Raw genomic sequence first — 11,956 nt, 5'->3', positions numbered from 1 at the left:
TTGAAAATCTCCTCTGAAAGGGGTCAAAAACATGGAAAAAACAGGAACTAGCACTTGGCACTGGATTAATAAGTTAGTCCCAAAAAATAAATAAAAGGCATGAAACATCCAAAGTTTGACAAGATAATAGCATGAAACCATCAAAAATTATAGATACGTTGGATACGTATCAAGCATCCCCAAGCTTAACTCCTGCTCGCCCTCGAGTAGGGAAGTGGAAAAAAATGAATTTTTGATGTGGAATGCTACCTAGCATAGTTGTCCTTTGCAACTTCTTTCACGTGGCATGAATGTTCAGATCCATACGATTCAAAACAATAGTTTGCTATTGACATGAAAACAGTAATACTTCAAGCAAACTAGCAAAGTAATCATGAACTTTCAAAATAACAAGGCCAAAGAAACTTATCCCTACAAAATCATATAGTCTGGCTATGCTCCATCATCCTCACACAACTAATGTAAATCATGCACAACCCCGGAATTTGCCTAGTAATTGTTTTCGCACTCTTACTTTCTCAGACCTTTTATAACTATCACGCAATACATGAGCGCGAGCCATGGATATAGCACTATAGGTGGAATAGAGTGTGGTGGTGGTTGTGAGACCAAAAATGAGGAGATGGTCACATTGACTCGGCGTATCAATAGGCTATGGATATGCCCATTAATAGATTTCAATGTGAATGAGTAGGGATTGCCATACAAGAGATGCACTAGAGATATAAGTATGTGAAAGCTCAAAAGGAAAACTAGTGGGTGTGCATCCAACTTGCTTGCTCACGAAGACCTAGGGCAATTTTGAGGACGCCCATCATTGGAATATACAAGCCAAGTTACATGAAAGATTCCCACTAGCATATGGTAGTGACAAAGCAAGAAGCTCTCAATCATGAAGAACATGGTGCTAACATGAAGCACAAGTGTGGAAAAAGATAGTACCATTGTCCCTTCTCTCTTTTCTCTTCTTTTTTATTATTTGGGCTCTTAGGCCTCTCTTTTTTCTTTTCTCTTTTTTTTGTTTTTGGGCCCTTTGGCCTCCTTTTTTTTATTTCCTCACATGGGACAATGCTATAATAATGATGATCATCACACTTTTAGTTACTCAAATCTCAAAGATCACAATGATGATGACTCCATAGGAAATGCCTTCGGTAGTGTACCGGGATGTCCTACGATCTAGTATGATCATGCAATGGCAATATGAGAGTGACGACACAAGTCATGAGACGGAACGTTGGTAGTTGCATGGCAATATATCTCGGAAGGGCTATCAAAATGCCATAGTAGGTAGGTATGGTGGCTATTTTGAGGAAGGAATTTGGTGGGTTTGTGCACCGGCGAGAATTGCGCGGCACTAGAGAGGCTAGCATTGGTGGAAGGTGAAAGTGCATCTATACCATGGACTCAACATTAATCATAAAGAACTCACATACTTGTTGCAAAAGTTTTTATTAGTAATCGAAACAAAGTGCTAAACGCATACTCCGAGGGGAAGGGTTGGTAGGTGTAAACCATCGCGCGATCCCGACCTCAACACAAAGGATGACAATCAATAGATCAATTATGCTCCGCCTTCCTAACATAGCGGTTCACCATACGTGCATGCTACGGGAATCACTAACTTCAACACATGTATTTCTAGATTGACAACACCCTACTAACATAGCTTTTAATATTCCCGAATCCATGTCTCAAAACTAATTGAGAGGAATCGAAACTTTTCTTTCTACTCAATGCACATGAAGATGGAGGTTTTTGCATCCTCTTTGGGTACCTAGCACATGGGACTAATTTCATAGCATAAGCCAACTACCAAATCACACACCGCCATGATCTAAATATATAAGTGAAGCACAAGAGCAAAAGTATCTAGCTCAAAAGATATAAGTGAAGCACTAGAGCAAAAGTATCTAGCTCAAAAGATATAAGTGAAGCACAATGAGCATTCTAGCAAAATCACGATGAGTGAATGTCTCTCTCTCTAAAAAAGGTGCGCAGCAAGGATGATTGTGACGCAACAAAAAGAAAAGACTCCTATGATACAAGACGCTCCAATCAAAACACATATCATGTGGTGAATAAAAATATAGCTCCAAGTAATGTTACCAATGGATTGAAGACGAAGAGGGGATGCCTTCCCGGAGCATCCCCAAGCTTAGGCTTTTTGGTGTCCATGAATTTGGCTTGGGGTGCCTTGGGCATCCCCAAGCTTGAGCTCTTTCCACTCCTTATCTCTTTGTCCATGAGAACATCACCCAAAACTCGAAAACTTCACAACACAAAACTTAAACAGAAACTTGTGATAACATTAGTATAAGAAAACAAACTATCACTTCTTTTGGTACTGTAGAAAACTTGAATTCCATCTATATTGATGATGGGCTACTATATTCTCACTTTTCCATGGCTAGTACACCCCGATACTAAGCATAGTTTCATCAAAACAAGCAACCAACTCAACAAAAACAGAATCTGTCAAAAACAGACCGGTCTGTAGCAATCTGTATACTTGGTATACTTCTGGTACCTCAAAACATCTGAAAAATTACGACGGTCTGGGGAAAATCATATCAATCAGAATAAAAAAAGAATCAACTCAAAATCCCTTTCTGAATAAAAATGAAAAATCATCTCATGAGCGAAAAGTTTCTGTCTTTTTCCAGCAGGATCAAACAACCATTACCAAGACTGATCATAAAGGATTTTCTTGGCTCAAACACAAAAGAAACACAAAAAACACAATCACAACAGAATTATGAAAGTGTGGACGCAACAAAACAGAAAGAAAAAGATAAATTCATTGGGTTTCCTCCCAACAAGCGCTATTGTTTAACGCCCTTAGCTAGGCATAAAAGCGATAGAATCACGTATCATCGTCTTTGGTGATCAAACCATAAGTGGCCCTCATCATGGATTTATAAGGCAATCTTATTTTCTTTCTAGGAAAGTGTTCCATAACCTTCCTTAAAGGAAATTGAAATCTAATATTCCCTTCCTTCATATCGATGATGGCACCAATAGTCCTTAGGAAAGGTCTACCAAGAATATTAGGGCATGTAGGATTGCAATCAATGTCAAGCACAATGAAATCCACGTGTACATAGTTCCTATTTGCAATAATAAGAACATCATTGATCCTTCCCATGGGTTTCTTAACAGTAGAATGAGCAAGATACAAATTAAGAGAACACTCTTCAATCTCATTAAAACCCAGAACATCACATAAATACTTTGGAATCGCAGAAACACTAGCACCCAAATCACACAAAGCATTGCACTCATAGTTTTTATTTTGATTTTGATGGTAGGTTCCCACTCATCATGAAGCTTTCTAGGGATAGAGACTTCCAATTCAAGGTTCTCTTCAAGAGCTTTTATCATAGCTTCGACGATATGATCGGTAAAGGCTTTGTTTTGGCTATAAGCGTGTGCATAGTTCAACATGGATTGCATCAAAGAAATGGATTCAATCAAGGAGCAACTATCATAATTGAATTCCTTGTAATCCACGGTAGTAATTTCATTACTACTCAAAGTTTTAACGTCTTCTACTCCATTTTTAATGCTTTTAGCGTCAAGATAGATGGACTCCGAATCATTGGGGCACTTTTCAACCAAAGTGGATTCATATCCAACCCCATAATCATTAGGTTTGACACAAGAAAACAAAGATTCAATGGGAGTCACACCAAGCACTTTAAGATCTTCGTGATTCTCATCACGAGAACACGCCTTTTTAAGCCATTCATGTCTAGCATGAATTTGGGCGGTTCTTTCTTGGCTCTCAATCATGGAAACACGCATAGCTTTCAAAGTTTCATCCATGTTGATTTTAGGAGGAGCACCTCTAACTTTCAGAGCATCAACATCACAAGAAATCTTATCAACGCTCTTAGCCAAATCGTCAATTTTGAGTAGTTTTTCCTCTATGGACGCATTGAAAATCTTTTGAGAGTTGATGAACTCTTTGATATTACTCTCTAGATCAGAGGGTAATCTATTGTAATTTCCATGAGTGTTGTTGTAGGAGTTGCCAAAATTATTAGAGGAGTTACTAGGAAAAGGCCTAGGAACATAGTTTCCTCTAAAAGCATTGTTGTTGCCAAAGTTATTCCTACCAACAAAATTAACGTCCAAGCTAGCGTTGCTACTCTCAATCAAAGAAGACAAAGGCATATCATTAGGATCCAAAGGAGCACTTCTAATCGCAACCAAATTCATTAACTCATCCATCTTAGCACTCAACGAGTTAATTTCTTCTATAGCGTGTACCTTCTTACTAGTAGGTGACCTTTCAGTGTGCCATTGACAGTAGTTTGTCATGATGTTGTCTAAGAGCTTTGTGGCTTCTCCTAACGTGATTTCCATGAATGTTCCACCTGAGGCGGAGTCCAATATATTTCTAGAAGCGAAATTCAAGCCAGCGTAAAATATTTGAATAATCATCCAAAGGCTCAAGCCATGAGCGGGACAATTTCTAATCATTAATTTCATTCTCTCCCAAGCTTGTGCAACATGCTCATTATCATGTTGCTTGAAATTCATGATATCATTACGGAGAGAGATGGTCTTATCCGGTGAAAAATACTTGGATATATAAGCATCTTTGCACTTATCCCAAAATCGATACTATTTTTGGGCAAAGAAGAAAACAAGTTTTTGCGCGATCTCGCAACGAGAAAGGAACAAACCTTCAATTTAATCATGTCATTATCCACATCTTTTTTTTTTACATATCGCAAAGCTCAATGAAGGTATTGAGATGGGATGCGGCATATTCACTAGGAAGGCCAGAGAATTGCTCTTTCATAACAAGATTCAACAAAGCAGCATTGATTTCGTATGACTCCGCACTAGTGGCGGGAGCAATCAGAATACTAATAAAATCATTATTATTAGTATTCGAGAAGTCACAAAGTTTGGTGTTTTCGTTCATGGTGACTTCAGCAAGCAAGCAAGAACACAAGCAAACAAAAAGCGGGCGAGAAAAAGGGCGAACGAAAAGGCGAATTGGTGAAGTGGGGGAGAGGAAAACGAGAGGCAACTCACAAACAAAGTAAATGCAAGAAATGAGTTTGCGACACTTACTTGGATGAATTCTTGACTTGATCTTCCTCCCCGGCAACGGCGCCAGAAATCCTTCTGCTACTTCTCAAACAACAGCGCCAGAAATTGACACGTTGAAGGAGATTGGGCTTGCCTTGGTTTTTCCCTTGAAGAGGAAAGGGTATGCAGCACAGGAGCAGTAAGTATTTCCCTCAGTTTGAGAACCAAGGTATCAATCCAGAAGGAGGGTCTCGTCAAGTCCAGAGTACCTGCGCAAACACAAACAAGCTTGCACCCACCGCTTCAAAGGGGTTGTCAATCCCTTCAAGATTGATTGCAAAGTGAGATCTAAAGGCGGAAAGTGCAACGAAGTAAAAAAGTGTAAGGCTGAAAATATGATCTGGGGGCCATAGTGTTCACTAGAGGCTTCTCTCAAAATAGCAAGTATTACGGTGGGTGAACAAATTACTGTCGAGCAATTGATAGAACCGCGCAAAGTCATGACGATATCTAAGGCAATGATCTAGCATATAGGCATCAATGTCCGAGACAAGTAGACCGATACTTTCTGCATCTACTACTATTACTCCACACATCGACCGTTATCCAGCATGCATGTAGTGTATTGAGATCATGACGAACAAAGTAACGCTTTAAGCAAAATGACATGATGTAGAGGGATAATCTCAAACAAATGATGAAAACCCCATCTTTTTACCCTTGATGGCAACAACACGATATGTGCCTCGCTACCCCTTCTGTACTGGGTGAGGTCACCGCACGGTATGAACCCAAAACCAAGCACTTCTCCCATGGCAAGAATCATAGATCTAGTTGGCCAGACAAAACCCACAACTCGATGAGAATTACAAGGATATGAAATCATGCATAAGAGAGATCAGAAGAAACTCAAATAAGATTCATAGATAATCTGATCATAAATCCACAATTCATCGGATCTCGACAAACACACCGCAAAAGAAGATTACATCGGATAGATCTCCATGAAGATCGTGGAGCACTTTGTATTGAAGATCCAAGAAAGAGAAGAAGTCATCTAGTTACTAGCTATGGACCCGTAGATCTATGGTGAACTACTCACGCATCATCGGAGAGGTCATGGTGTTGATGAAGAAGTCCTCCGTGTCCGAATTCCCCCTCCGGCAGGGCACCAGGACGTGCCCCAGATGGGATCTTGCGGAGACAAAAGCTTGCAGCGGCGGAAAAGTGATTACGATGCTCCCCTGAATTTTTTGGGAATATTTGGGAATTTATAGGCGCAAGATCTAGGTCAGGGGACCTCTAGGGGGCCCACAAGCCTGCATGGCGTGCCCCCCTGTCCGCGGGGTGGGGGCTTGTGGGGCCCCTGGGCTCTTTTAACTTGGCCCCCAAGCTCTCCGATCTTCTTTCCTTCCAGAAAAAAATCTTTTCGGGGATTTTATTCCGTTTGGACTCCGTTTCAAAATCTCCTCTGAAAGGAGTCAAAAACATGGAAAAAATAGGAACTTTCACTTGGCACTGGATTAATAAGTTAGTCCCAAAAAATAAATAAAAGGCATGCAAAACATCCAAAGTTTGACAATATAATAACATGAAACCATCAAAAATTATAGATACGTTGGAGACGTATCACGCCCTCGGGGGAGTTGCTCCCCCGCCAAGTCAGCGGAATGCAATCCACATGTGTCCCAGCACAGACTCCTAGCCAACAGTTGAAGGCACGACAGTGTTCTCGGCGTCAACATGCGTCAGCCCGAGGCCAATCGGAGCAGACTCTCGCGTCACACGGAGGATAGCATCAGCGGCTAGCGCAGCCTCGGCCACCGCCGGGGTGTCCGCAGACTGCTCCGGCTCCCTCAAGCCTGCAGGTGGCCCAGTTGTAAACGAAGGAGCCGCAGCAGACTCCATCCCAGAGATGGGAGGGTCGTGCATAGGCGCGTATGAGGTTGGGGCGGACCAGGCTTCATTCGTGGTCTCCCCCAAGCGAAGACAAGGTGAGTCGAGAGCGAGACCATCGAGGTCGGCAGTGAGGGGGATAACCTCATCCTCGTCCGGCCCGAAGCCGGCAAGCACCGCAAGAGCACGCGCCGGCGAGGCAAGGTTGGAGAGGAGCCCCTCCGCTTTGTCGAGGAGCCCGAGAAGCGCACGTCGCATCGCAGAGAACTCAAAGCGCAGCGGAGCGACCACCGCCTCAATTGCCACGGCCAACTCGTCCCGGAGCGCTCGGGCATGCTCACCGAACTGCAGCCCGCCACCGATGGCCAACAGGTGATGCTGACCGAAGGGATCAGCAGTCGAACCTACCGTCGGAGAGACCGGCACCGTGGTGCCAACAAACCCCGCCCGACGCCAACCGTCCTGCCCGGCTGCCCCGTCCCGCCGAAGGGGGGAACGGGTGCGGTCCCTGCGCACCTCCAAGCGGTTCTCCAGGACACGGCCGGCGCGTCAGCGGCCGTCACGATCGCCACCCCTCTGCCAGTCATCGTCCAAGTCGTCGTCGTCGTCGCGACTCTGTGGCAGCTGTCGAGGGTGGTCGTCCGACCTTCGGCCATGCTAGCGAGGAGCAGCAGCCTTTGAGTTGATGGCTGGAGAAGGATCGGCCAGCGTAGCCCCGAGCGGCGGGGGGACGCCATCAATAGAGCCCCGGTTCCAAACCAGGTCCGCACGAGGCGTGTTGAACGACGCGGCGCGGTTGTCAGTGACGTAGCAGTCCAGCGGGGCATTGGCTTGGTCCTCCACCTCATCCAAATGAACCAGCACGCGGAAGGTGGCGCCTCACTTGCAGCCGGATGGCCTAGCTTCATTGGCGAAAACTTGCAGGCCGCTGGTCGGCCTCGTAGTGAAGGTGAGCGAAATGACCTTCGGGATGAGGTTCGGGTCCGCCTCCACACCCAAAGGTCGAGCGTCTCGGAGTTCGTCCTGAGCACGGAGTGGTCCTCGAGACGGTCAAACGAGCAACGACGGCCGATGATGCGCTCGGCGACGAACGGAGTCCAGGCGTAGTCCGGCACATTCTCGAGACAGAGGCGCACTCTGTAGTTTAGAGCCGCACCGAAAGCCCGCTCCAGCGGACGCCATGGCCGGATGTGGACGACGCTGCCGCCGGCACGCACCCTCCCCGCAGCAAGCGCCTCGTCACAATGCGCCTTGTGGTTGAACTTGACGAGGAACTCGACGGGGTGGTACGAGGTGACTACCACCTTCGTGTGGCTCAGATGGAACTGCTTCCGGATGGCGCGGTCGACGTCCAGCGCCTCAAGACGTCGCGGCGAGTTGACAGGCCAGGCAATGGCCGCAGTCTCCTCCGACTCGAGCATGTCCCGGTCCAAGTCGAAGGAGGACGGGATGATGCAGGAATCCTCCTCAGGGCGAGCGTCCGGCGCCCCAATACCCGCGGAGGAGCGGGCCATCTCAGCCAAGCGCGGAGGCGGAGGCGGAGGAAGGGCCGGAGTGGGGGAATCGACAACGACGGCAGCCCAGGAGCACACTCCCGAGGAGGAAGGCGTGGGGCGAGGCCAAGCAGCCGAGGAATAGGCGAGCTTGGGAGGGTGGGACTTCAGCTTGTAGCGCTGCGGGCACCGTCGCTCTGTATGCCCCAAGAGCTTGCAGGCTAGACAACGGATGGGATCTCTGCATATGACGGATCGGTGGTGCAAAGGGGCAAGGCAGCAAGAACAGAGACCCTCCGTGCGCCTTTTGAAGCGGAGTTGGCTCGCACGACGCTGCTCCTCGAGGTGAAGGGGCGCGGGATGGGCAGGTGGAGGAGCAGGCAGGCTTGAAGATGCGTCCCCTCGCGGACGGCTCGGGCAGCGCGCAACAGTCCATCCGGCCTCCTCCCGAGGTGAGGATGGGACGTCGTCCGGCGCGGCAGAACAGCCTGGAGGCACGAAGATGGCCCGGTCGCAGCCGGGCAGGATGCTTATGGAGGAGCGTAGTCTCGGTGGCGCATTGAAGACGCATGGCTTCACCGGTGAAGAAGGACGCGGGGGCGCCTCACCATGAATGCATCCGACGCCCCGAGAGCAACCGGCGCCATGAATGCACCCGACGCCTCGAATGTTGGCAGAGGCGGCCCAAGCGCCAATAGTGGCAAGGGAAGGGGGCAGCGAATCCGGCGCTGACTGACCCGGATCCTCGGCCAGGGAAAGGCGGCACGTAGCGGAGGGGGACCCAGTCCCGATAGCAGCGGCCAGATCCGTCGCAGGCGCAGAATGCGTGGGTTGGCTCAGATCCGGAGCCACCACCAGCGCCGAGGACCTGAGGCGCAGCCGCTGCTCCTCTGAGAAGAACCATGGGGCCCCGGGCGCAAGGCGGACTGGCCGGAATGGAGGGGGCGGCAGCGGGGCAGTCGAGACCTGACGGGGCGCCGACGCGACGGACGTTGCCGACGGGGAGGGGGGCGAGGGGAGCATGGGCTGTCCAACGGCATGATTTTTTTATCTTATGGGAAGAACTATTTTGCACTACAGTTGTGAGCGGACCTGACTAGATGAGCTGACACCGAGCGTCATGGCCCGGTCTAGCCTAAATAGGCCAGCACTGCACCGAAATCACTAATTAAGGATTTCTTTTTTGAACGTCACTTTTATTTTTTAAGATTGTGATAAATCGTGTATTATATGTGTTACTTGTTGTAATTTGAGAAAAAAATTAGATCCGTATTTTTAAAATGTTTTATTTCTTAAACCATGTGTTTAAATCTTGAAACGTTTCTATCGTTGCATTCCTCGCGTCAAGATCTTTAAAACTAGATCTCATGTTGATAGGTTTTGAAGAATTGTTTCATGAAAAAAAAACATACAAAAAATAAGACAGAAAAACCGTGTCTCACGCAGAAATTAAATTCCGTGTTTTTCCATTTTCGAGAGGCACGGTTGTACCTCTCACGGAAGCAAAATTGTGCATCTATTTTCGGGTCGTCCCTCTCAGAATGGAAAATTGTGCCTCTCGCAACAGAATAAGAAAACAAAAAACACATTTTCCGTTTTCGAGAGGCACGCCCCGCCTCTCACGAAAGCAAATCCGTGTTGGAAATATGCCCTAGAGGCAATAATAAATTTGTTATTATTATATTTTCTTGTTCATGATAATCGTTTATTATCCATGCTAGAATTGTATTGATTGGAAACTCAAATACATGTGTGGATACATAGACAGCAAACTGTCTCTAGTGAGCCTCTACTTGACTAGCTCGTTGATCAAAGATGATCAGGGTATCCTGGCCATACACAAGTATTGTCACTTGATGACAGGATCACATCATTAGGAGAATGATGTGATGGACAAGACCCAAACTATAAACATAGGATATGACCGTGTCAGTTTATTGCTACTGTTTTTCTGTATGTCAATGTATCAGTTCCTATGACCATGAGATCATGCAACTCCCGGACACCGGAGGAATGCCTTGTGTGTATCAAACATCGCAACATAACTGGATGACTATAAAGGTGCTCTACAGGTATCTTCAAAGGTGTTTGTTGGGTTGGCATGGATCAAGACTCGGATTTGTCACTCTGTGTGACACAGAGGTATCTCGGGGCCCACTCAGTAATAAACAATATCACAACAAGCCTAGCAAGCAATGTGACTAAGGAGTTAGTCACGGGATCTTGTATTACGGTACGAGTAAAGAGACTTGCCGGTAACGAGATTGAACTAGGTATGGAGATACCACCATCGAATCTCGGGCAACTAACATACCGAAGGACAAAGGGAATAGTATACGAGATTATATGAATCCTTGACATAGAGGTTCAACCGATAGAGATCTTCGTGGAATATGTATGAGCCAATATGGACATCCAGGTCCCGTTGTTGGTTATTTACCAGAGAGTGTCTCGGGTCATGTTTGCATAGTTCTCGAACCCGCAGGGTGTGCACACTTTAGGTTCGATGACGTTTCAGTATAGTTGAGTTATATATGTTGGTGACCGAAGGTTCTTAGGAATCCCGGATGAGATCACAGACATCACGAGGGTTTCTGGAATGGTCCGGAAACGAAGAATGATATATAGGAAGTCCTATTTTGGTCACCGGAAAAGTTTCGGGCTCATCGTAGTGTACCGGAGTGCCGGGAGGGGTGCCGGGGACCATCAGGAGAGGTGCCACGCCCCAAGGGGCCTCATGGGCTGTGGGAAGAGATAAACCAGCCCCTAGTGGGCTGGAATAAGTTCCCACTATGTCCCATAAGGTTTGAGAAGGAAAAAAACAAGGTGGAAAGAGTTTCCAAGTAGGAAGGAGGAATCCTACTTCAAATAGGATTGGAGTAGGACTCCTCCTCTCCCCCTTGCGCAAGCGAAGATAAGGTTGTCCTAGGGCACAACCCTCTCCCTCCTCTCCTCTTATATATCCTAAGGGTTTTGAGGGTTTTAGACACAACAGAAAACAACCACGTGCTGTCATCTCTCTCTAGATCTGTTTCTCCTCTAGTTTCAGTGGTGCTTAGGCGAAGCCGTGCTGGAATAGCATCACCACCACCATCACGACGCCACCGTGCTGCAGAACTCATCTACCTCTCCGCCCCCTCGTGCTGGATCAACAAGGTGGAGATCGTCATCGATCTGTACGTGTGCGGAACGCGAAGGTGCCGTCCGTTCGACACTTGATCGGGATGGATCGTGGGACGGATCGTGAGACGGTTCGTGGGACGGATCGTGGGACGGTTCGTGGGACGGATCGTGGGACGATTCGTGGGATGGATCATGAATACGTACCACTACATCAACCGCGTTTATTAACGCTTCCGCTTAGCGATCTACAAGGGTATGTTGACCCAATCTCCCTCTCGTAGATAATCATCACCATGATAGGTCTTCGTGTGCATAGGAAATTTTTTGTTTCCCATGCAACGTGCCCAACAGTGATATCAGAGTTAGGTTCATGCATAGATGATATCTCGATTAGA

The 11,956-nt window shown here is 46.9% G+C and overlaps 1 protein-coding gene across 1 annotated transcript; it reads right to left on the bottom strand.

Moving 5' to 3' along the window:
• Positions 1-6,636: 6,636 nt before the first annotated feature.
• On the bottom strand, positions 6,637-9,719 carry LOC123401754. Its single transcript, XM_045095608.1, has one exon. It carries the CDS (start codon positions 9,459-9,461, stop codon positions 7,350-7,352), a length of 2,112 nt encoding a protein of 703 aa, XP_044951543.1. The 5' UTR covers positions 9,462-9,719; the 3' UTR covers positions 6,637-7,349.
• Between the last annotated feature and the right edge of the window lie 2,237 nt (positions 9,720-11,956).

Source organism: Hordeum vulgare, chromosome 6H, assembly GCF_904849725.1.
Source record: "Hordeum vulgare subsp. vulgare chromosome 6H, MorexV3_pseudomolecules_assembly, whole genome shotgun sequence".
Classification (NCBI taxonomy): Eukaryota; Viridiplantae; Streptophyta; class Magnoliopsida; order Poales; family Poaceae; genus Hordeum; species Hordeum vulgare.
Note: the sequence above shows the minus strand (reverse complement) of the source record. Positions and strands in the feature narration are given on the sequence as shown.

Excerpts from the sequence above, each read along its gene's own strand:
- LOC123401754 (XM_045095608.1), bottom strand. The coding sequence starts at position 9,461 with ATGCTCCCCTCGCCCCCCTCCCCGTCGGCAACGTCCGTCGCGTCGGCG.